Here is a 22,500-nt window from a genome sequence, read left to right as displayed (position 1 = left end):
CCGCCTGTAATACGCCCCTATCACACCCCCAAAGTAGAAGGGTCGCGCATATTTAGATAACGCAAAACGCTGAAATTTAAACATTTTATGGGAGAAATGGCGTCCTTGAAAGAGATTTGTTCTGGTTTGCCAGTTGATCCTCTTCCATCTCCGCGTGATCGAGATCATTCTGTTTCACATGCGCCTGTTAGGACAGTAAACCTCTCCCTTGATGAGCGCAGGGTATGGAATATTGTTCCAAAATGCTAACAATAATCTGCTTACAAGGTTCTGTGAAGTTCCCGCCTTCCTTTCAGTAACACGAATAATCTTTACTAAATATTTGTTTTTTAATGCGTAAAGTACCGGGAATTCCTGCTATTTTATTGTTTTTCTTTGTAGCAGAGAAAACACGCTAACCTTTGGTGTAAGGCTGACTGAAACTCGCGATTTTTTTTTAAAGAATATTATCTAGAAAAAAAGGAAAAGAAAAAGGCAAATTTGAACCATCTGTAAAAAGCTTATTTCTTCAAAGGATTCTCCCAAACCCTAGCAAAGATGACAAGACTCCAAATCGCTCGCTTAGGGTTTTTTACCACTACTTTTACTCGTAAAGAGAAATTTTGCCCCTCGAGCCAGACTAAACCTTGGCTAAGACCTGGGAGTTGATTACCAATAAAAGCAAAGGTGGCAGTGCATGAGCATTCAGCTGCTTAAAGTTCTCTTTTTATTATTATTAGTATGAACGTCAACCAAAATTTCCGCATGTGAACCAAATGAAAAGTTGTTTGGTTTTCTAAAATTGACCTTTTCTGACAGAGATTACCGATTCTAATGTTTTGATGTATATATTAGAGACCTTGAGATGAGAAGAACGCCACTGAAACAATTTCAGTTCCACGAGTAAAACAATAATTTGCACGATATTTGTCTTGTGTTTTCATAAGTTTTGTACATTGATCTCCCATTCTCTGTATTAAAATATATCTGCCTCAAGAAATAGCCAAATGTCACAGCTGGTTTTTTTTTTACAGGTCACAGGTCTTTGTTTTACCAATACAGAAGGTATCCTAAACATTCATAAAAGCTAACCTTAGGCCCAACGAGGCCTAAACAAAAGTTTTTAGGCCTAAGGTTAGCTTTTATGAATGTTAGGATACTTCTGTAATGTTAAAGCAATGACCTGTGACCTGTAAAAAATACCAGCTGTAAATGTCATGCCATTTGGAAAATGTGAACACGAAACGCGAAATTATTCATTTTCTTTCTTAGCTTAAGGCTGTTGTTGTTTTCTAGTAGTGTTTAGAAGTCAATCAAATTTGGCCACACCCAGATTGGTTTCCTTTAGGGGTTTAGTTTAAAATTTCGGACGAGCATCCCTCCCCTTTTTGTTGTTGGTGGTTTTCCCAAACCAGATGAATTTTATATTCTTCAAGTTTCAGACTATAATGTGAAACGAAAGAACGCAAAATCTAACTGTTTTTGTTATGTTACCACAAAACAAAAACACACTACCCAAGAATTAATACATCAAATATTAAGGTTGAAAGCAATCCTTGCATTGTGTCCTTTTTCCTATTTTTTAGCTGGCACTGCAGAACGCTTTAAGATACTTTCCTCACACTTGTCATAAAGAACTTGCTGCAGAGTTTGCTGATGAGTTGAGACAATATGGTCACATTTACATGTATCGCTTTAGACCTCATATTGAAATGCGGTTAGTCTGTGAAACCTCAATAACTTCTCTCTGTGCTTCTAATGCAGTTAAAGGGGGTGGGACAATCTGCGAGCCAGCAAAGTCTTGCGAGCCATTTGAGTCTCGCATTTAAGTCTATATAAGCACCCATTTCAAATAGCGCTGATAAACAGTATTTAAGTCTAAGCACCATTTTAAAACAGTTAGCTTTTAATAACTGTGTGACTTGCTTATTGACTCGCATAGCTCACACATTGACTCGCGTGGCTCTCTGCGTTGTCTCACATGACTCTCCATGGCTCGCAACTATGGCTTGCTAGCTGACGCACATTGTCCTCACTCCAGTTAAAGGGACACTGTCATGCTATTTTTAGTAACACACTGAAAATTCAACACTCAGGTGCAGCTCATAGTAGACACAAAATTATCACAAACTTATTCCCTGTAATTTTAGCTACATTTTCAATAATATACAGAATATCTTTACCTGCTTTTGGGGATGAATTGCAAAGAGATAGTTTTGTGCAAACTTGAAAACATTGGACTATTAATGTTTTCAAGTTTTCGTGTTGGAACTCGAATGAGTTGATATTTAAAACATATTTTGGCAGACCCTTTTGATCTGGATTCACTTAAATTGTGTTAAATGATGTAGACAAGATTTGAAAGCCATCAAGGTGTTTAATTAAAGATGAAGTGTATCGAATATTGACCAGATTTAATTGCAAATGCCATAGTTCCTTTAAATACTGTCCAATACCAAAGTCACAATATTTAAAGAAGCTGACATTCAGCAGGGTAAATTGGTGGTTCTTGGATCGGATCATAGCAAACCATGGGCAAAACACCTAATAGTTGGGACTAGAAATTTGTTTAGCTTGGTAGTATATTGAATTTTTCCTGCAAAGCACTTCTGCTTTGATTTTTTGTTTTACCGTTTTCTGCTTCTCCTCCTTTCTCTTGACATCCCGACTGCTAATGAAATGTACGGGTGCCTGTTTTATGAAGTGTGGGGCGTCATGGCTAAGTTGTGGGGAATGCCAACCATGGGTCAGATCTCATAGACCAAATTGGCTAACTCAAACCCTTTTTGGAATAAAACGTTTTTTTCCAGGTATTTTCATATCATTAATAATATTTAAATGTGGATGCCAAATTATAATGCAAATGCAGTCCACAAAGAAACTTATAAACCCTGAGAGATTTGAACTCAGTCTGACTTTTGACTATAAATTTAAGGTGTGATTGGTGTATTCATATCCAGGGTTGACACACTGCAGTCCCCTGTAAGGCAGCTTCATGCATGCCATTGGTAACAAGAGTTTTCAAATATACATGCAAACTATTATAAATATCATGAAATTGGTGCTTACCATACCTGACAAATAAATTTGATCATTTTGTGTATGAACTGATATTTGCAGTGCCTATCCCATTGATGAATATCCTGCAAAAACACAACAAGCAGCGGCCATTATGCTCATGATTATGAATAATCTGGATCCCAGAGTTGCTCAAGTATGTATTAATCATTTTCATATCTTATTGTGACTCTGAGCAGACGTTTAACCTTTGACCCACAACTAGTTGGCTTTAATAGGTGGTTTTAGTTAGAATGGCCACAAGGGATGTCACATCTTGGAACCTTAACTGGACCCTCTTTCAAATGAATAAATGGGGAACTGTGTGATGACGAGGCAAGTATCTAATAGTATGGAGTCAGGCTGTCTTAAAGTGACCGAAGAAAAAAAACCCATCTGTCCTAGGTATGATTTGAACTAGCCTGCGAGCAAGCTCTCTTCCCCGCAAGAGAGCTTGCTTGCAGGCTAGATTTGAACCTAAATGTTCTTTGTAACACCAACCAGATGCTCATTGAGCTACAAATTAACTCTCCTGGGGAGGCCTGCTTCGGACACAGATTTTTCAGTTGTTCTTTCAGCCATTGACAAGCAACTATCCTATCATCTTTCTCATGTATGCATTTTACAGTGGTCTGACTCAAACCCGTCTACCAGCAATAGTTGCATTACACAAGTGAGGTGTATGACTTAATATTTGCTGAGTCCACATCCCAGGAGGACACTTTGTCTATTGCAATTGGTCAACCTCGTTAAGCGACCCCTGGAGTTCAATAATTTTTGGTAGTTGAATCCGACTGGTGTTACAGAGGCCACAGGTTTAAATCTCGCCCAGAACTCTGCATGGGGTTTTTCAGTTGTCCTTTTGGAAACTCATAACATTTGCCAAGAAATAATTAATTCCTGTCATATGTCACATATTAAACAATTTTAAAAAGCTACATTGTTATTTTGTAGTTTCCTCACGAACTTGTCACATATGGAGGAAATGGCCAGGTGTTTTCAAACTGGGCACAGGTAATTTTAATTTTTTGAAAATTACCAGTTTTGATTTGAAAGACATATAATTGTATTCTGCCAATGGATGGGGAAGAATTTAAACCCTGTGCAACTGCCAATGCTTCAACCATTGGAACAATACCATTTCCTGATGGGCATGCATGTATACCCCGCGAACAGAGGACCTTTAATCTTCCTAGGTAAGTCAGGAAGAAGATTTAATCATGTACTTGCACAATCTCACATTTTTCTCTAGTTACAAACCAGTGAATGAATTATGTTCTCATTTCAGTTTTGGCTTGTGATGCACTATCTGTCAGAAATGACAGAGACACAGACATTGGTAGTGAGTTCAGGTCACCCACAAGGACTCTTTCCTAGTAATTCAGGAGCTCCAAGGGTTATCATAACAAATGGCATGGTGAGAAAACTTGTTATTTGGGGGTTCATGAAATTATTTCAACATTTTTAAGCAAAATCATTTGCAAAAAATAATGCAAAATGGTTTTTCTTCAGCTCTTTACAATGTTGCTGTTGACAGTTCAGGCTTGAAGGACAGTGAGATGAAAGCCTGCCCTGGCCCCTGTCTTCAACTTACTGTCAAATGAATCCAGGAAAGCTTACATTAACAGATACATAGTGCCCTCCTGGCATTACTTCTCAAGAAGACAAAATTCAAAATGAAAAACTTAATGGAAAAGTCACTTTACCCTTAAGGACAGTTGTAAATAGGTAACAAACTTTTAGACTCAAAGTGAAGGTCTGTGCATGCTGTGATCTCATCTTATGCCGTATCCTAAATGTAATTATTATTAGTAAAGTCATCAATGGAAGCTAGTAGGGCCTTTTTCCCTTTAACGTTCTCCCTAACCTTCCCCCCCCCCCCCTTCCCACTGTAATTATTTGTTTTTTCTGTAATCAGAGGATGCTAAAGCCACTGAAGGGGCTTGCTAGAGACCTGTAGGCTTCAAAATGTTAACCAACTATTAAAACTTTTCCAGGCTGTGAGAATTGGCTTCATAACTCTGCTATTGTGAACTTTTTGTCACGTCAAACAAGTAATTCAGCCCAGCAGACATTCCAAAGTCTGACTTAATTAGCTTACCAAATTGAATGTAACAGTTCTGCAGGAGCTAGATTTGAAATGCACAGCTGAGCAGTTTAAAAAGTATTAGTTGTAGCAAGTATTCAAAATTGTTCGTTTTTCTTCAGGTTATTCCAAACTATTCTTCAAGAGAACTTTATGATAAGCTTTTTGCTCTGGGTGTCACTATGTTTGGACAGATGACAGCAGGAAGCTATTGTTATATTGGTCCTCAGGGAATCGTACATGGAACTACTGTGAGTCCAGCTAGTCCATCAGATGAGTTCCACTTGAAGATGCTTTCTGTGAAAAATTTGATGTTGCTTTTTTGATTTGTTAGATTGTGGTTTTAAATGCTGGAAGAAGACATCTGGGAGTAAATCATCTCAGAGGAAAGGTATGTTTAAGACAAAGAGACCACGTGATGTTAATACATTTTCCTGATCAACTAAAAGATCTTCCATAAAGCAGCATTGGTGATTGTCAACAATGAGCTGGTCAATTAAGCCAGCATTTTGATATACTGTAAATGTCTTCTATTTTATGTTTTTCCTAAAAAAAATTAAAACTTTGTCTTGTGGATTGGGCTCATTTTTGATCAAGTTACATCTTTGCTGTATTAGGTATTTCTTGTTATGAATTTAGTTGTGAACGTAAATATTATAGCCCAAAAGTTCATTTTAATCCAAGACTTTAAAAATGTTAAGTCACTTTTTTGCTTCAACAATTTAGAAGCAAAGTAACTAGATTTTGATTGAAGGGGTAGTTTCTAAAGAAACTGTGGTGCTGCGTCGGTGGGGAAGTAGTATACAAAAATTTGGTTTTATCAACGGAGTTGATAATGTAAATTGGCCACCGTACAGAGATTCTAAAAGCTGACGTTTCGAGCGTTAGCCCTTCGTCAGAGCGAACCAAATTTTAGATTTTGATTGACCTGACTGCAAAGGCTAACTAAAATCATGTGATATAAGCAAGTGCGTGACTTGCCGGTAATATAGTTCAAACAAAAGTCATTTGTTCACTGTTTATTATAATAGGTGTTTATTACATCTGGTTTGGGTGGTATGAGTGGAGCTCAGGCAAAAGCTGCTGTGATTGCAGGCTGCATTGGAGTGGTTGCAGAGGTATGACGTGGTAGCTCAGTGTAGGGTCAGAGAATTACCAGATGAGAAAATAATTATGATAGTGAAATTATTTATAAATAATATTAATAATACTAATAGTCGGACCTCACTAAATCAAACTTTTAAAGCCCTCCACTGACCTTAGCTGGTCAGAGTGAAAATATCCAATGATGATAATGATGAAGGTAAAGTAAAGATAAAGTCACAGTGACTGTATTTAACATATATCAGTAGTTCCTTCAGCTATGAGGCTGGTATCAATGGAAGCTGACAGTGCGCCCTGTGCGCCCCTGACCTTCTATCAGTGCTCCATTTTACAGATACTTAAAGCTATAGCAATACGGATTAGAGGATAGTCACAACAGATGTTGAAGTCACCGAGGATCAAACTGGGGACCTCTTTCTCCGAAAGCCACACACTTGAACCAACTGAGCAATGCCTGCTCCTGATAATGATGATAATAATAATAAAAATAATAATGATGATGATGATGATGATGTGACTTACCGGTAATTAAAGTGATGTATTATTATTATGTAGCATTAAATATATAGTGCTAGACTATTTCAAATCAAATTGTAGCCACATAGCAAATCAATAAATTAATTATAATTATATGTATTATTTTTTGTTGAGAGGGGCAAACCAAAGTACCTGAGGAACATTAGTAGCAAACAACAACAAAAAAGTTCTATTGACTCGCTTTATATTTAATTACATTCAAGGAGAATGCATTCTAATCATGTCAGTTCTGCGGGATGTCCGTTAGGCATCGATCATGTAGCCATACAATTTCAGGGTTTGCACGCCATCTTGTTCTGGCACTTGCAAATAACCTCGATCTCATGTGATAGCGTTACAGCTTGCCCAAGGGAAGTCAAGTCCTCTTGGACAGGGTTACTACCTGGATGAATGACCATCCGGCAATATCCTATGCTGTACATGCTGGGGAGTCATGCTGTTTGGTAATCCAGCAAGAAAGGTTACTGCATGGATATCCCACAAACATGTATTCCATAATTGTTTTTAATAAAGTTATTAGTAACAAGATAACAGTCAATGTACAGTGTGATGCATTGGTTACTGAATAAATTCTTCATTTTATTAAAGTCAGCAAAGGGTACAAAAAGATTCTCTCCAAAATGTACAATTACTTTCATTGACAAATGCCTTGTCGATGACAAAACAGGAATCAAATCCACCTCACTAATTCTTGATAACTGCTACATGTAGTTTCTTTGTTTGCGTATAAAAATAAATAATTTATGTGCCATCAGTGTTTTTACTCCTTTAATATATGTGGACAGTGCTGAAGTTGTGCACCATATTCTTCTCATGTGAAATAATATTTTTTTTCTTACTACTTAGATTAATGAGGCTGCTCTGAAGAAAAGACACGAGCAGGGGTCAGTGACTTTCAAATGAGGCCTTAACTTAGTAATCTTTCTTTGAAAACATTTTTGTCTTAGCCTTTAGTACTATTTGAGGGAAGAAAATACCAAGTATGTAATATGGGAATTGTTTTGTTGTATCAAGTTGGAGGGGTGTAGGGTAGTATGGGGTGAAGGGATGATGTACATACGGAATCAAAAGCATTAGGATGTTGTCAATCAAAAGCATTAGCTAGCGTAAGGATGTTGTTAAACTTTTTTAAAATATCTTTTTTGTTTCTCTTTTTTGTTCTCAGGTGGTTAATGGAGTATACCTCTGATGTGGACATCTGCATTGATATGATAAAGTATTAAAAGCTGTTATTGTTTTGAAGGGATCAGAAAATTATTATTGTTATGATCTCAACCTCCATAATAATTTTTTATTCTAATTCTTTCTTGTCACCGTCAGTGACTGATTTGAAATTGTGTGATGCTAAAGATAAGGCAAATCCAAAAATAACTTAACTTATATGATTTTCCTGTAACTTGTATTTGCTTCCAGCCAATCCATACTTGTATTGCACATTGAACTTGCTTAACTTTCAACTGATTTTTTTATCTTTTTGTCTGTGGACCTCTCCAGCAGACTGAGTATACTTACATGTACACATGAATAACAGTTTGTAAGTCTAGATTGGGTTTTAATATCATAATTATTCTAATATTATTATTTAAAACGTAAAGTCAAAGCTTAATTGATGTGGAATTACAAATTTTGTATTTATTCAGAAGCCTTATGTTTAATTACATGTAGAATTATATACCTAGCATTAATACTATTATTTGGATATTTTACTCACAGGAAAGCTCGCGAGTTGAAGAAACCACATAGCTTGGGATATCATGGGAACATAGTTGACTTATGGTTGGAGAGCTTTCTTGCTTTCATTTGCCTTGAATTTAAGTCGCCAGCCTTTATGCTCCCTACCAAGTCACATTGATCACATATTATTAGACATTAATATATTATTCCATCATTACATTTAGAGGTGTACATGTACGATCATAGTTTACTTGTCAATGGGGGGTACCCTCAGGCCTTAAAGGGTAAAAATCAAGGACCAATGAAGAGGGTTTATTTCTGAAGAAACTGCGGTACTGTCACATCAGCGTGGATTCTTATTAAACGTGACCTCAAACGCCCTAGGACTCCCCCAGTTAACGAGTAAACTCGTATGGCATTAGAAAGAGTAAAATCTGTCAAGTCTCACTCCCAGGGGTCAATGGGTATAATTAAACACTAAACAACCAAAACATCACCTCTCTCCCAAATCTTTCTTACAACGCTTAATTTACTTGTTCAATAAAACCAGATTTCGATTTACGTACAAGCCCATTCATTGAAACTAATGTGTACTAAAGGTCGAGAAAACATTTAATTTTAATGACAATTTATTGTTACTTGTTACAGGGAACGTTTGGTGCAGGTGTATGAAAGCACTGGCGAGCTTCTTGTGGAACTTGGCTCTGATCAAACATCTCTGCATAATCCCTTTAATGGTGGATACTACCCAGTGCAGGTAAGTGAGAGCTGGGCAAAGTAAGCGGAACGTTGGAGTGCTTAGAAATCCAAGCATCGCATGTACAGTGTACTACACTGTGGTTCTAGTATGTAAATGAGCTAAACCTTGAAAGGCGAAGAAAGGAGCTTTTAATAGCCGTATAAGCTCACATGAAGAAGATGTGTCACATTGCATGTGTAAACCTACCACCACCACCACTAAAGCCTAAAATGCAGCCATTGGGGAAGTCCGACTTTCCTGTTAGATTTTATTTGCTCGGAATTTAACAAAATAAGAATTCCCTTCATTTCTGTTGCTTTTCAAAATCTCATAATTGCTGGTATAATTCTGCTAGTATTGGACCTTGACTAAACAACAGCTTTGATAGTATTAACATCATTTTAGCTAAGTGGTCACTGTCCACAAAGCTTGTACATGTAAGTTGAAAAGTTAAACCCAGTGTCTCCCAAATGAGCTAAACAGCCAGATCGGAAAAGGCTGTGGGTACTCATGACGTCATTTTTGACGAATTGAAAAGAAGAAGAGAAGACTGAAAGGTAAAGGTGGCGGGTAGCCAGCACTAGCGTTTAACAAAAGAATCAGTTAATTAAGAGTAACTTTGCAGCACTAAGAAATCCCATTGAAATCCATATGAACATAACTACTTTATAGTATTGAAAATTGGAACCCATGACCGCCGTAATAAAGAGCTGATGAATTCAATTCCAAAGTTGAAATAACTATTTCACTTTTGGACCTACAAATCAAGTAAAGAGTCACATGTATTGCTTCGCCTCCAATAACTGACAGGAAAACTTTGACTGATGGAATTTACAATGTAGCTTTCCAATTATAATAATTTTTTCATTAACATGTAAGGTTGTTTTCAGGTTAAATTTGATGAAGCAAATGAAATAATGAAACATGACCCTGAAAGATTCAAAGCTTTAGTTCAAGAAAGGTGTGTGGAACGTCATAATAATTATCCTTTGAATTAATGAATGTTGAAGACTTGTCCTCTGTCAGTGTTTTCAGTGTAATAAGGAGTACAGTGTAGTCCATTGATCTTGATCTGTCAGTCACCTGGTAGTCTTTAATGTAAAAAATATTATTACTGCTCACGGCTGATTACTTAAATAAATTGTGGCCTCTTCTTTGCACACAGCTTACGTCGTCATATTACAGCCATCAATAAACTGACAGCACGAGGAATGTTCTTTTGGGACTATGGAAATGCATTTCTCTTAGAGGCAAGCCGTGCAGGTAAAACAGAGTACACTTACCTGGACAATAATTATTGTGCTTCAATTTATAATTATGATATGACTCCTGGGTTTAAACCATTTAAACAATCATAAACATAGAATGGTTTTGCAACCTCAAAAACAATAATTTCACACCTGACTGCACTGTAAGTACTTATTTAATTTTAAAATGCTCCATTTGTGATCAAAGTGGTTTCAAATTTGACACCTTCAGGAGCTGATGTAAAAAAGGAGGGCGCCCCATTGGGAGTGTTCCGTTACCCATCATATGTACAAGATATTATGGGGTATGTACTTTGCAGCTTCAAAAATGCTTTTGCATATCTACAAAGACAAAAATCAATTATTGTAATAGACACCTGGTATTTTCTGTCTTCAAAATTAAGAGCTGAGATCACCATCAAATAAAGCAGGTTAGTATTATGTAATAGTTTCTCCAGGGGTCACAGGACACCCTAGTCATGGAATTCATTCCAAACTACATGTACTGTTTGTAACATCTTACCAGATCAGCAGTCCCTGTGGCTATCAACAGTCAAGGAAACACATTTTAAAAAAACTCTGTATGTTAAAAAGTAATTGACCCAAGAAATAATCTCACTTCCACTGTTTTTCTTTTAGAGATATTTTTTCGATGGGATTTGGACCGTTCAGGTCAGTGCACTAATAGTGGTCTCTCTTCACTCTGTAGTAAATAAACACGTATTCTATTATCTTTTTGTTTTACTTTTTAAAATACATGAATTTCATGCATCTGGTCATATACTGTATAAAGACAAATACAGTAGAATTTCTTCTGTATACCCAAATTCGCATACAGTTTGAGCAACATTAACATGAAAATTTGTACTGAAAATTGTTTCAGGATCCTCAAAGAACTTTAATTGCAGGCACAATCAATATCTCCAGTTACATATATGGGCCAATCTTACCAATGTGTGCTTTCTTATTGACCACTCGAAGAATTCTTTATGCTTCAGCCTTTAATTTGCTTTCATTGCTACCATTCTTTGAAATAATTGTCCTCAAAGGTCCTCAGAGATTTTTAAGATCCTGTGAGGTTTCCATTAGCTATAAATGAGTGTTAAAAATGAATGCTTTCAGAAAACTACCGGTAGTTCTTTGATTGTAAATATAATGCACACAGTGATTTATTTTCATTGCATTTTTTTCATTCAGGTGGGTTTGCACTTCAGGCCTTGCTGCTGATCTTGCAACAACAGATGAAATTGCTGCAAAAGTTTTGGAAGAGATTATGGAGGAAGAATGTAAGCAAGCAGTAATTACTGGAAAATAAATGAAACAAAGATTTAAGAATTACTCTGAAGATCCACGAAAAAAGAATCCTTAATTACAGCAATGAGCAAATAATAATGTAATAGATATAAACTGGCCATTTTAAAGTTGTTTGCTCAGTGACGTAGCCTATGAATGGCTGCAAGGCTGCAGGTGACCTTGTATTGATACAGACCTCACTGCTTTTGTCATGTAAATTGAGTTGTTGACTAAGTTATTAGTCTACATTAACATTAGAAAAGCACAAAAGCTTGTATCAAAGCAGGGTCACCGGCAGCCTCGCTTCCATTCCAGGACAGGTAACTTTAGTTAGCTACAGCTGTAAAAATGGTGTATTATATTAAGCTGAAGATAAAGCAAGTTCTTCTTCTCCTTTATTAGTAACAAGACTAGTAGTCAGTTAGATTGCCTGTAACTACTTTTAACATGATATTAAAATGTGAAAATTAAATGCATTCTAAAATCATTTGCTTACATGTAGTTTGAGTTGCTTATTTCAGCACATTTTAATGGTCCATGCATGGTTCCAAATGTTCTTCTACTATATAACAAAATCACTTACATAATGAGATGTAAGTGATTTTACATTTTACTACAAATTTTGTATTAATAAGCTTGTTCTATAATTTCGTCAGTACCGGCAGAAGTGAAAGCTCAATATGAGGACAATATACAATGGATCAAGGAAGCACAAAAGCATCAACTGGTGAGGTGTTTGGTTGTATCCTTAATTTATTTATCAAGGAGACCATGGTTAATGTTAGTATTGCAAAGAAAAGAAGTATAAGATCAGAGTAACAGATGAAACTTTCAAATTTCATAGAAAGCAATAAGTTTCATCTGTGTTGCTTGGAGGACACAAAACAGCAACTGATGCAAATTTGTTGTTATTTTGATCATTGAACTAGAGAATAGACCATTTTACAGTTCTGTGCTCAGTTACCAGGCCTTTGAATAAAACCAAGGCTCAAGTTGACCTTGCTTTGATACAAACCTCATTGCTTTTCTTTTGTAAGTCATGTTGTTGTAAATGCTAATGAGTTTCTATTTGCATAAGAAAAGCAGTGAGGTTTGTATCAAAACAAGGTCAACTCCAGCCTCGCTTTTATTCAAAGGCCTGCTAACTGAGCACACAACTGTAAAATGGTCTATTTAACAAATAGATTCCATGTAGCCGTGGGTCTGTTCAGTAATAGATCACAGATGACGTCAAAAGGTGGTAAGAACAAAAAACTGGCACACGAGGCGATAGCCGAGTGTGTCACTGATGTTCTTACCCCATTTTGACGTCTTCTGTGATCTATTACTGAAGAGACCCACGGCTACATGGAATCTATTTGTTTTATATAATAAAGAATTAAACTTTATTCGCATAAAAGCTGATGGTGACGTCAATCGTGCGTCTGTCCTCTAATAGATCATAGGCAAGAACCAATCAAAATCCGTGAATAACTTGGGTTATTATATAATAATAATAATATGAGAGCAATTTAGTTGCCTGGAGGATTTTTTTTTTGCAATTATTTCCTCTTCTTGTCTCATTTAGAAAATGAAGGCAAATAACAATACACTGATACAAAATAAGAGGCCGCGTATTTCAGTAGACCAGCTAACTTATAAAAGTGTCCAAAGGTAATCATTTTTGTAAAAAAAAAAAAAAACCTACATCTGCCAGTAGTTTTGACCACAAACTTAAAGTTGCGGTTCCTGTGTTGCACTCAAAATGACAGCCGGAAAAATTAGTAATTTAAATTCAGTGGCCGTTTAGTGGTGTAGTATTTGAACATAAATTTAAATTTTAAAAAAAATTGATGTTTTAGAAGATGAAGCGATCAGATAAATCGAGAGGCTCAAAGCGTAACTCGATAAAGGCACAACTTGAAAAGCGATGTAGCATCACAGTTCATGTGCTCATATTGACAGTGTACTAAACGAGGATGATCTTCCAAACTTTCCTTTCATGAACAAAATCGTCTTGGAAGACAACATACTAGTGCAGAAAAAACCAGTGTATTATTACTCACCTTTCTGCCTTCTTTGAGCATTCGTATTGCGTTCGACATCACGAAATGTCTCATCTTGGGTGTCCTGTGCATATCGTTGTTAAATAAGGAGGGTTCAAACCCTGTTAAAGTCCTGAATTTTTCAGGATTCTTTACGCAATTGCAAAAATTGCGTTCAGAACTGCGAGGATCATAGCTTCACTTAAGGAGGATATGCTAATCACTATACTTACAATATGCCAGGAGCCCAGGGTTCTTCGTGTTTTTGTAGGTTTCCTTGTTTCACGAGTTTCCTGGTTTCATGGTTTTCGTGGTTTCACGGGTTTCGTGGTTTCATGATATCACAAGTTTCGTGTTTTCATAGGTTTCCGGGTTTGATGGGTTTCGTGGTTTCACAGTTTTCGTGAAACGCCAGTGAGCTCAAACTTTGACGCTGCGACAACGATTTCAAACGATGTGATGTAAATAAATAAAATAAACTTACTTTTACTTCACCTTATGTCCTTGTGTCGATTTGAGGCATTCTGGGCTAGTTTTGAAATTTGCTCCTATCAAATTTCAAAACTAGCCCAAAACGCCTCAAATCGACACAAGGACACAAGGTGAAGCAAAAGTACGTTTGGCCTTCATGGATGGCGCGGTGGTGAGAGCACTCGCCTCCCACCGGGTTTGATTCCCAGACTCGGCGTCATACGTGGGTTGAGTTTGTTGGCTCTCTCCTCTGCACCGAGAGGTTTTTCTCCTGGTTCTCCCGTTTTCCCCTCTCCTCAAAAACCAAAATTTGATTTGACTTGCGTTGATTTGTTAATTTCAGTTTACAGTGTCCCCAATTAGTGCACCAGCGCTAGAAGATTAGACACTTAAAGTTCCTTTCCTTTCCTTTTTTTAGTATTTTCTTTGCTGTAAACTAGGATTAGCTAATTTTTTTATTTTTTTTTTAACTCCCACTTTATTTAACATACACACGTGCAGTTAACATTCACAAAAGACAATCTGTAACACTAACAAACACTACAACTTGAAACTGACAAAAAAGAAACGTCATACAATAAAAACTTTGGTGCTAACCAAAATTAAATAAGAGCGCAATCAGTTGAGTACAACTGAGTTTCATTCCGTATTTAAAAGAGACGAAAAAACAGATCATTTTGTTCTGAACTCTTTTTTTGGCATTTCATGTTTCCCATACAAACCCTACAAGTCCTTATTAAAGCTGACTGGGCATTGTCGCCTGTGTTTACAATTTGAAGAACCTGATCATGCACATCGCCAACTTGAGCGACGAATACATGTAGAACGTTGCTTGATCTTGTTCTTACAAACAGCAACAACAAGCTGCAGACTGCTATATACCACTAAAATGACACTTTCGGACATCTCGGGAAAAAAACAGGAGAAACCGATAAAAACACGAAATCTAGGAAACCATGACACCTACCAAAACACGAGACCAATCCAACCACAAAACTCATGGAACCACAAAACCCTTTAATAACAACGAAGCCCGTGAAACAACGTAACTTGTGAACCTACCACACCCATCCAACTTCGAAATCTATCTAACCACTAAATCTTTGAATCCAGCAAACAGATGCATCCACGAAACCCAGGAAACCACGAAACTCTCATGAAACCACGAAACCCGTGAAACCACGAAACCTACGTAGTAAGCATATAGTAATTAGCATATCCTTTTAATTAGCATATAGAGTTTAGGGTTTTCACTCACGTGACTAAAATGGATGCTAATTTGATGAAACAAAAGAAGCCTTTGAATAAAAATTCTTTGTTTTGAAACACCAACATGGCTGCCGTGACGTCACGTGAAAACGCTCTACATTCGAGTTCCGTAACAAGACTTTCTAACCGTTTTTTCGTTCGTCTGCTTTTTCTGCGTTATTTTGAATTACGTCATACATGCATGCGCATCTTGGTTTTGATACGTCATATGCGCAAATGACGATCGCCGCTTATCGCGCACCTCGTGATTGTTTGTATGAAGGCACCAACGCGATGATTTTTGGCAAGGGACATTTTTTTAGTAAAAATATCTTAGACAATTTCAACAAATTCTGGAATTTCAATAGGGACTTTTCAGGGCCAGTTTTTTTGACGTGATCACCTCTTTACTCCAAACTTTCCATTTTTAGCCACTCCCACAAGCCTCATACTTCCAATAGATGTTCAAGCAAAACCCACTTGCTCACGGGTTTAACTTGAAAGTTATTCAATAAGAAAAACTTCTAAAAGTAATAGGGTTGAAAAACAAAGTGAAAGTTAAGATCGTAACGTTTAAGAGCCGGACTTGTATTAACATAATAGTTTATTTTCGTGTTTGAAGGTGGTTGGATCTCAAGCCCGTATTCTTTACTCAGACCACCGGGGTCGTATTGCAATTGCTGAGGCTTTCAATAAAGCTATTGCTGAGAAGCGACTCTTGGTAAGTATTTTCACGTTTTTTACAGGTGTATAACGTGTGCTTGGGCGTGTAACTACTGATATTTAAAGGTGTAATGAGCCCATGATGATAGACTAGTTGCTTGGCAACGGGCCAAAGGACGACTGAAAAATCAAGCTCTAGGCAAGATTCGAACCAAGGACCTTCGTAACACCGGTCGGATGCGTTTGGGAGATGAACTACGTTATGTGGTTGCCAATCGACGAGGGGATGTAATCTCGAGTAGGCTCGTAAGAAACGAGCGCGTGTGAGTTGTGTTCCTGAAACTAAGGTTTATCCTGGAAACTGTTGACCTGGTACGTACACTCCCATATGATATGCCTTCTAAGAGTGTTTATAGAGAGATTTAGCATCACGAACGGCCAGTGATCACGTGACCATGATTTCCCCCGCCATTTTTCGCATTTCCCGATTGCCGCTTGCCGTTTCTACGTGAAAGTAACTTGTCTTCTACATAAAAAAGTTGTTTGTGGAAAAAAGAACCCGCAAACCATTTTCCAGTAAGTAAAGTAGAAAAAATTAGGTGTCATGGTTATAGATCGTTCATAACTGACTCTGTTGACCGACAAAACTGCTTCATCAGTTTCTACAAACGACGTGTAAAACGACTATTTTTTGTTTCTGTCTTTTGTTAACTAAATACTCGAGATTAACAGAGTCCATTCCGAGTTGCTGTAGGTCATGCGAGGCTAAAGTCACGAGCTTTCAATTCGTTTTACGTGAAACGTGAAATGGCCAGCCGACGTTTGGCGTTTCACGTAAATAGGGACATTAAGCATCGCGTTTTCAAAGTCGACCGCAACCTTCAAACCGCGGCGAGCCGTAAGCGGTTTGCCATAGTGGCAAAAATTGTCTTAAGCATAAAGCCCCGGCTACACGTTCAAACATTGTTATAAAACATTTGTTGGATCAACAATTTTAAAACGTGTAGCATAGATGTTTGGTGAGGTTTGTTCAACATTTCTTGTTGGAATAAAGTTTTGATTTTGATCAAAGATTTTGTCGAACATACAACAAATGTTGCTAAGACACGAGCGACGCAAACGCATGCGCAAGCAAACACATGTGTGAACTACCATAACGCAAACGCATGCGCAATCACCGACGCAAAAAATGGAAAAATTTCCATTTGCTTAATATTTGCATAATATTATTATTTATCAGGGCTGTGTCGTCATCAGTCGAGACCATCATGATGTTAGTGGAACAGACAGGTAAATCGCTGTTAAACTGATAATAAAACTGTATTTGTGCGTTTCCCTGTCAGCAGAGGTGCCTTTTCTTTTTGATTTCGCTGGGCTGACAAGTATAGGAAAAGAGACCTGCCATGCACTACTTGCACAATTCCATAATACACCTCTGTTACGCCCCAAAACTTTTGCATAACCGTTGTTTGCAATTTCTTCTGGGACATGAAAATGTCCCAAGAGAAGTCGAAAACAATGCCTATGCAGATTTTTTTTTTTCTTTGGGGGGGGGGGGGGGGTAAAAGAGGTGTATTATGGGATTTGTGCAAGTAGTGAATGGGTCGAAACTCACTTTGATCCAACCGCCGTTCAAAACCGTCTTGAAATCGCATTCCCCATGATATTTTTGCTGACTTTGACTTGGGCCCGCTGTTTCGCGCTCATTCCTTTACAGTAATTCCCTTGTTGTTGAGTGAACCCACACGTGAAGTAGCATGTCAGGATTCGGTCGCTAAGTAACCACCGTGCATACGCAACACGATGAATTGCGACCCATGGCAGGTCTGTTTTCCCTTCCTCGTCAGCACTGCTAACGCAAAAGACAAGAGCTCTCTGCTAGCAGGGAATTATTTTTGTGCGTCAACGTTCTCATGGAAAATCGACTTTCTCATTCCCTTACGCAGTCCATTTCGCGAGACGTCAAACATTTACGATGGATCCAGTTTTTGTGCAGGTTTGTACCAAAGTAATATGAAAACGGGGAGCTTATATATTGTTTTTTTTTTTGAAATGGAAGGGTAGAAGAGGCTTCCTAACAATCGAGGGCAAACCTTTGTCTATAAATAAATTTTTCGGAAGTCAAGAGTATATCTGATTTGGCTTCATCTTGTTGGCAGCTATAAAAATTACCGACGCTTCAACGATCAGACCACAAGAATAGCGGTGACCTTCAGGGAACGAACCCTTAACGAGGACGAGGACGCTAAAAAACGATTAATGGAGATTTATACACCTTATACCAAAATGGCCGCCATTTTAGTATTCTTTTGTTTCCATGCAAATTGGCCCTTATGGCGTCGCTTTCAAACAAAATTCAAAAGAATATATAACCTTGAACGAGGCCATAAGGGCCAATTTGCATGGAAACAAAAGAATACTAAAATGGTGGCCATTTTGGAATAAGGTGTATGGGTTAAAACAGTGGCTCTCATCTAGGCGCGTTTTTTGAATTCTCGAATGGAAAGTTTGAGTGGCGCACGTGCGTTCTCTGCCGTCACTAGGGATGGCTAAAGCACGCGCGTTTTTGAGACGCGGACGGCAACCGGAAGTGAATACTTCGCACGCCAGGAGAGCGGTGTCTCCCAGATTTTTAAACTTAGGGTATCTAATAGTGAAAAGATACTTAGCGATATAAATATGGTTGTGTAAAGACAAGTTAAAAGGGAAAACAGCGCTCTTCCGGTTGCCGCCTGCGTCTCAAAAACGCACGTGCTTAAGCTCCCTATTCTCAAAACAACGACGTCAAATGACCAAATTTGACGACGTGAGCACAAGACTATTATTTTCCACTTTTCACTCTGACTACTGATTCGCGATATTGATACCTTACTCGACGAAAGGAAGACGTGAAAAGACGAGATTTTAGAGAGATTAAGCAACACGCTTACGGCAAACGCCAAACGTCTGACTAAAATTTGCGTTTTGCCAAAAATGGAAGAAACTCGTTTGATATGAGCTCATTTCTTGCGTGTTAGTAGCAGGTAACAAGTAACTTTTCAAAAGAGAGAGACGAGTTAGAATAACATAGTTTTCATGCTTTTATGACAAGCAGCTGCCCATCGTTTCGCGTTCACCGTTTCACGTAAACGGCTAAACGCGATGCTTAATCTCTCTTTTGACGAGAACGTGAGCATACTAGAGTGATTACATCCTTCTCTGTCTTTACTTCCCAACCTCGTTCCCAGGGCTTTTCCCTATCTTTCTATCTTTGGGGCGGGACGACCCGTCCTACTCTCCGCGGTGAAAAGCCCTGGGAACGAGGTTGTTTACTTCCAAACCATTCGTACCAATTCAGTAAAAGGACAGTTGTAGAAGTATCCTAAAAATAAATCGAAACGAGTGTTTTTAGACTGAAAATAGAGAATGAAAGATTCTCATGCATGAGATGACGAACAAAGTTAACAAACCTTTTCGCAAAGAGTAGGGCAGGCAGTCGATGGTATTGTGGTCTGGCCTGTTCTCTCCAGAATATGAGGTCTTCATAGCAGTAATGTCTTAAAAAGGCTTGGACGCTTGGTGTAGGACACGTAAGCAGAAACAAGGAGACTTGCGTGATGCTCGAATATGTAGATGCAATCTTATCTGATATAAAAGCGACCATTTAAAGTGGCCGTGGTTATTAAAGGAAAAAACTTCGTCTTCAGTTATTTTGAAATCCTAAGTGTTGGGCTAACAGGCGGGGGCTTGAACCAATGGCATCGGCTTTTATCCTCTAGTCAGCAGTTCATTGTATTTCTGAACACACTGATAAAAATCTAAGTGGGTTTATTGTGTCTTGCAGATATGGCCGTTCAAAACGTTATTGGCGACTCATTTCGTGGAGCAACCTGGGTAGCTCTTCACAATGGTGGCGGTGTTGGCTGGTGAGTCAACGTTCTTCTTTAAGAATGGAAACGGGGGAAATGGAAGAGGGGTGGTCAACCCCCCTCCCGAACCTCCAAATAAATGTGCAAAAAGTGACTTAAAGCCTCGAGTGTCTTTATATATCTTTTTTGTCTTATTGTCGGTTTTCAAACGAACGGTTGCTTTTAAACGGAAAAAGTACCCATAAAGTTATCGTTTTAAAAAAAATCGACACGAATTGTAGAATTGTGAATTGCGTAATTAAGGCGTGATCAATCTGGTATGTATTGAATATCCCTACGCCTCAAGGCCCTCTATTTTGGGACGGAACAGGGAAGGGTGTAAGTACGTTCGCTCAGCCCCGACAGTTACCCTTGAAATTTGAGCTCTACTACCGACCTTCCCTTTAAACATTTGTATTGTTTTGATTAGCACGTATTTTTTTTCAGGGGCGAAGTTGTGAATGGAGGTTTCGGTCTTGTGCTTGATGGATCTCAAGTAAGTCTTCTTTTTAAACGTTTGTTTGTTCAGGAAATCTCGAGTCTTTTCTACCTTCTTGTTGTCTTAGACGACTTGCATAATGACAGGTGTTATTTCATGTATGTGTGAGTGGTATCTTGTTGTTTTTTGGACGAAATGGTTAAATCGTAACAAAATATTGGCAAACTTTGATTTGTGAAAAAATATCAGTTATTTTTCGGTGGTCGGTCAATAAATGTCAGTGATGTTTACTTTCTCTGCAGGAAGCTGGTAATAGAGCTCGATCGATGCTTTCCTGGGATGTTAACAATGGAGTAAGCCTGAACTTGTGTTGCTGTGAAAGCTTTAAGGCCCGTTTTAAACGTCGCATTTTGCATGTGCCGAATCTAATGCAAATGAGCTAAAACAATAGATTTGTCTCATTTGCATTAGATTTGGCACATGTAAAATGCGACGTTTAAAACGGGCTTAAGACTGTTTTTTCCATACCCGGTACAGATACGAGAGACAATTGTAGGAGCTCTCGTAAGCTACTGTAATTGTTTGGTATTGTAAGCACCTTCTATTGTTTTCATTGTTACAATTGTTCAGTCTTTGGTTTTTGGCTTATGTATCGAGCCAGTCATTGACCATTTTCATAATGGCGACCACAATTATGTTAATTAGACCTACTGCCCTCCTTTTGAAAAAAAAATCGTCGTAGCGAGGATAGAAGGGCATATTAGCATTAAAACAGAGGAATAGTTTATTTGGACGCCTTTATGAAAGAGGCCTATTATACGTTACGAGAGCTGCTACATGACTCATTCGAGTAGAGGGAAGCGAAGAGAAGAAAACGCGCGCATTGATACAATCTTGTTCACATCTACGCACCAGTTCGACGGCACTATCCACGACTGACTGTCAGTCATTTCCTTGTGAAGGCCAAAAGTCATAATTGGGCCAATTGCGTGTCCAATAATCGTCACACTTGCAGTATTATGACCAAATTTACTTCATTAGTTTTGAAAGCGTTTTTCCTCTGCATAGTTGTGTCTGGTATTTGGAGGGGGGTAGGGGTGGGTGGCGTTGGGTAACATCCCAAATGACGCCTGAGAAGTAGACGAGGCACTGCTTTAAGTGACATCGTTCGTGTAATACTGCTCCACATAAAGTCGTGCATTTACTGGCTTTTTTGTTTGTATCATTTCAGGTTGCTCGTCGGTGTTGGGCGGGTAACCTTCATGCAAAGAACGCCATCTGCAAAGCTATGGATGAAAATCCGCTGCTGAAAGTTACAATCCCATCTCATGTGGAAGACCTGACATTATTGGATGAAGTTTTAAAGCCATGAAGGAGCAGAAGTGATTTATTGTTTTCGTGAGGAAATTCAAGGACAGAAAAGGAATGATTCAAACGAGAAAATGCGGTCTGGAATTTCGGTGTAGGGAAGATCCCAGGGCCAATCAATGCTAACTAGGGATCTTCCGCAACGAAGACGTCGACGAAAATGCCAAAAACAAGTTTAACGAGTCAAAACAATGGCTCCAAACCCCCTGCAAGAGCGTTTTACAGTTTGGGTTTTTTTTTGCCTTGATCCTCAAAATAACTGTGTGCTATATGGCCCAGTTTGAAGCCATTTGTATTACTTTTGTAACTCACAACGTAAATTTTACCGTAGACACAGTACGTGATTTCAAAACAGTTGACAAACACATGAGATGTGAAAATCGAAAACCTTTCCAATATCGAAGAGATCGTCTTCGTCGACAAAGACGGAAGACGAAGAAGGCTACGAGAATGTCATCTGAAAACAGGAATGTGAAAGAAATCTACATAAATTTGTAATATACATGCAAAACGCTTTTTCAGTTGGGAACCTAATTGCTTAGCGACGGAAGAAAGAACAACTTCAAAAACAGAGTCCTGGTTAGGCAGGATCCGAACCTTGAACATCAATAGTTGCATTTGAAATTTGTGGGCATTACTTTGTAGAGACCACAGGGCAGGAGGACGTATTGTCCATTCAGGACC

General features: G+C 38.2%; 1 protein-coding gene and 1 long non-coding RNA gene across 2 annotated transcripts in view; one reads left to right on the top strand and one right to left on the bottom strand.

Annotated features, from left to right (window-relative positions):
- The first annotated feature begins 35 nt into the window (after nucleotides 1–35).
- Nucleotides 36–22,500, top strand: part of LOC138040990 (urocanate hydratase-like) — a 23,063-nt gene continuing 598 nt past the window's right edge. Inside the window, exons 1-25 of the mRNA XM_068886747.1 lie at nucleotides 36–222; nucleotides 1,566–1,696; nucleotides 3,100–3,193; nucleotides 3,991–4,050; nucleotides 4,325–4,453; nucleotides 5,245–5,373; nucleotides 5,457–5,513; nucleotides 6,154–6,240; nucleotides 7,610–7,647; nucleotides 7,929–7,979; nucleotides 8,477–8,539; nucleotides 9,086–9,194; nucleotides 10,067–10,137; nucleotides 10,342–10,439; nucleotides 10,656–10,728; nucleotides 11,063–11,095; nucleotides 11,621–11,709; nucleotides 12,373–12,443; nucleotides 16,082–16,180; nucleotides 17,363–17,412; nucleotides 18,069–18,118; nucleotides 19,946–20,027; nucleotides 20,457–20,505; nucleotides 20,751–20,801; nucleotides 21,680–22,500. The exon at nucleotides 21,680–22,500 is cut by the window's right edge and continues 598 nt beyond it. Coding sequence (XP_068742848.1) covers nucleotides 88–222; nucleotides 1,566–1,696; nucleotides 3,100–3,193; nucleotides 3,991–4,050; nucleotides 4,325–4,453; nucleotides 5,245–5,373; nucleotides 5,457–5,513; nucleotides 6,154–6,240; nucleotides 7,610–7,647; nucleotides 7,929–7,979; nucleotides 8,477–8,539; nucleotides 9,086–9,194; nucleotides 10,067–10,137; nucleotides 10,342–10,439; nucleotides 10,656–10,728; nucleotides 11,063–11,095; nucleotides 11,621–11,709; nucleotides 12,373–12,443; nucleotides 16,082–16,180; nucleotides 17,363–17,412; nucleotides 18,069–18,118; nucleotides 19,946–20,027; nucleotides 20,457–20,505; nucleotides 20,751–20,801; nucleotides 21,680–21,820 — 2,040 coding nt within the window. The 5' untranslated portion in view covers nucleotides 36–87 and the 3' untranslated portion in view covers nucleotides 21,821–22,500. The remainder of the gene's footprint in view (nucleotides 223–1,565; nucleotides 1,697–3,099; nucleotides 3,194–3,990; nucleotides 4,051–4,324; nucleotides 4,454–5,244; nucleotides 5,374–5,456; nucleotides 5,514–6,153; nucleotides 6,241–7,609; nucleotides 7,648–7,928; nucleotides 7,980–8,476; nucleotides 8,540–9,085; nucleotides 9,195–10,066; nucleotides 10,138–10,341; nucleotides 10,440–10,655; nucleotides 10,729–11,062; nucleotides 11,096–11,620; nucleotides 11,710–12,372; nucleotides 12,444–16,081; nucleotides 16,181–17,362; nucleotides 17,413–18,068; nucleotides 18,119–19,945; nucleotides 20,028–20,456; nucleotides 20,506–20,750; nucleotides 20,802–21,679) is intronic.
- The window catches only part of LOC138041009 (uncharacterized), a 301,351-nt gene continuing 301,300 nt past the window's right edge, over nucleotides 22,450–22,500 (bottom strand). Inside the window, exon 3 of the long non-coding RNA XR_011130727.1 lies at nucleotides 22,450–22,500. This exon is cut by the window's right edge and continues 1,065 nt beyond it. This is a non-coding gene — a long non-coding RNA (uncharacterized lncRNA).

Source organism: Montipora capricornis, chromosome 3, assembly GCF_036669925.1.
Source record: "Montipora capricornis isolate CH-2021 chromosome 3, ASM3666992v2, whole genome shotgun sequence".
Lineage (NCBI taxonomy): Eukaryota > Metazoa > Cnidaria > Anthozoa > Scleractinia > Acroporidae > Montipora > Montipora capricornis.
The sequence above is the reverse complement of the archived record's forward strand: the minus strand, read 5'-3'. Positions and strand labels throughout refer to the sequence as shown.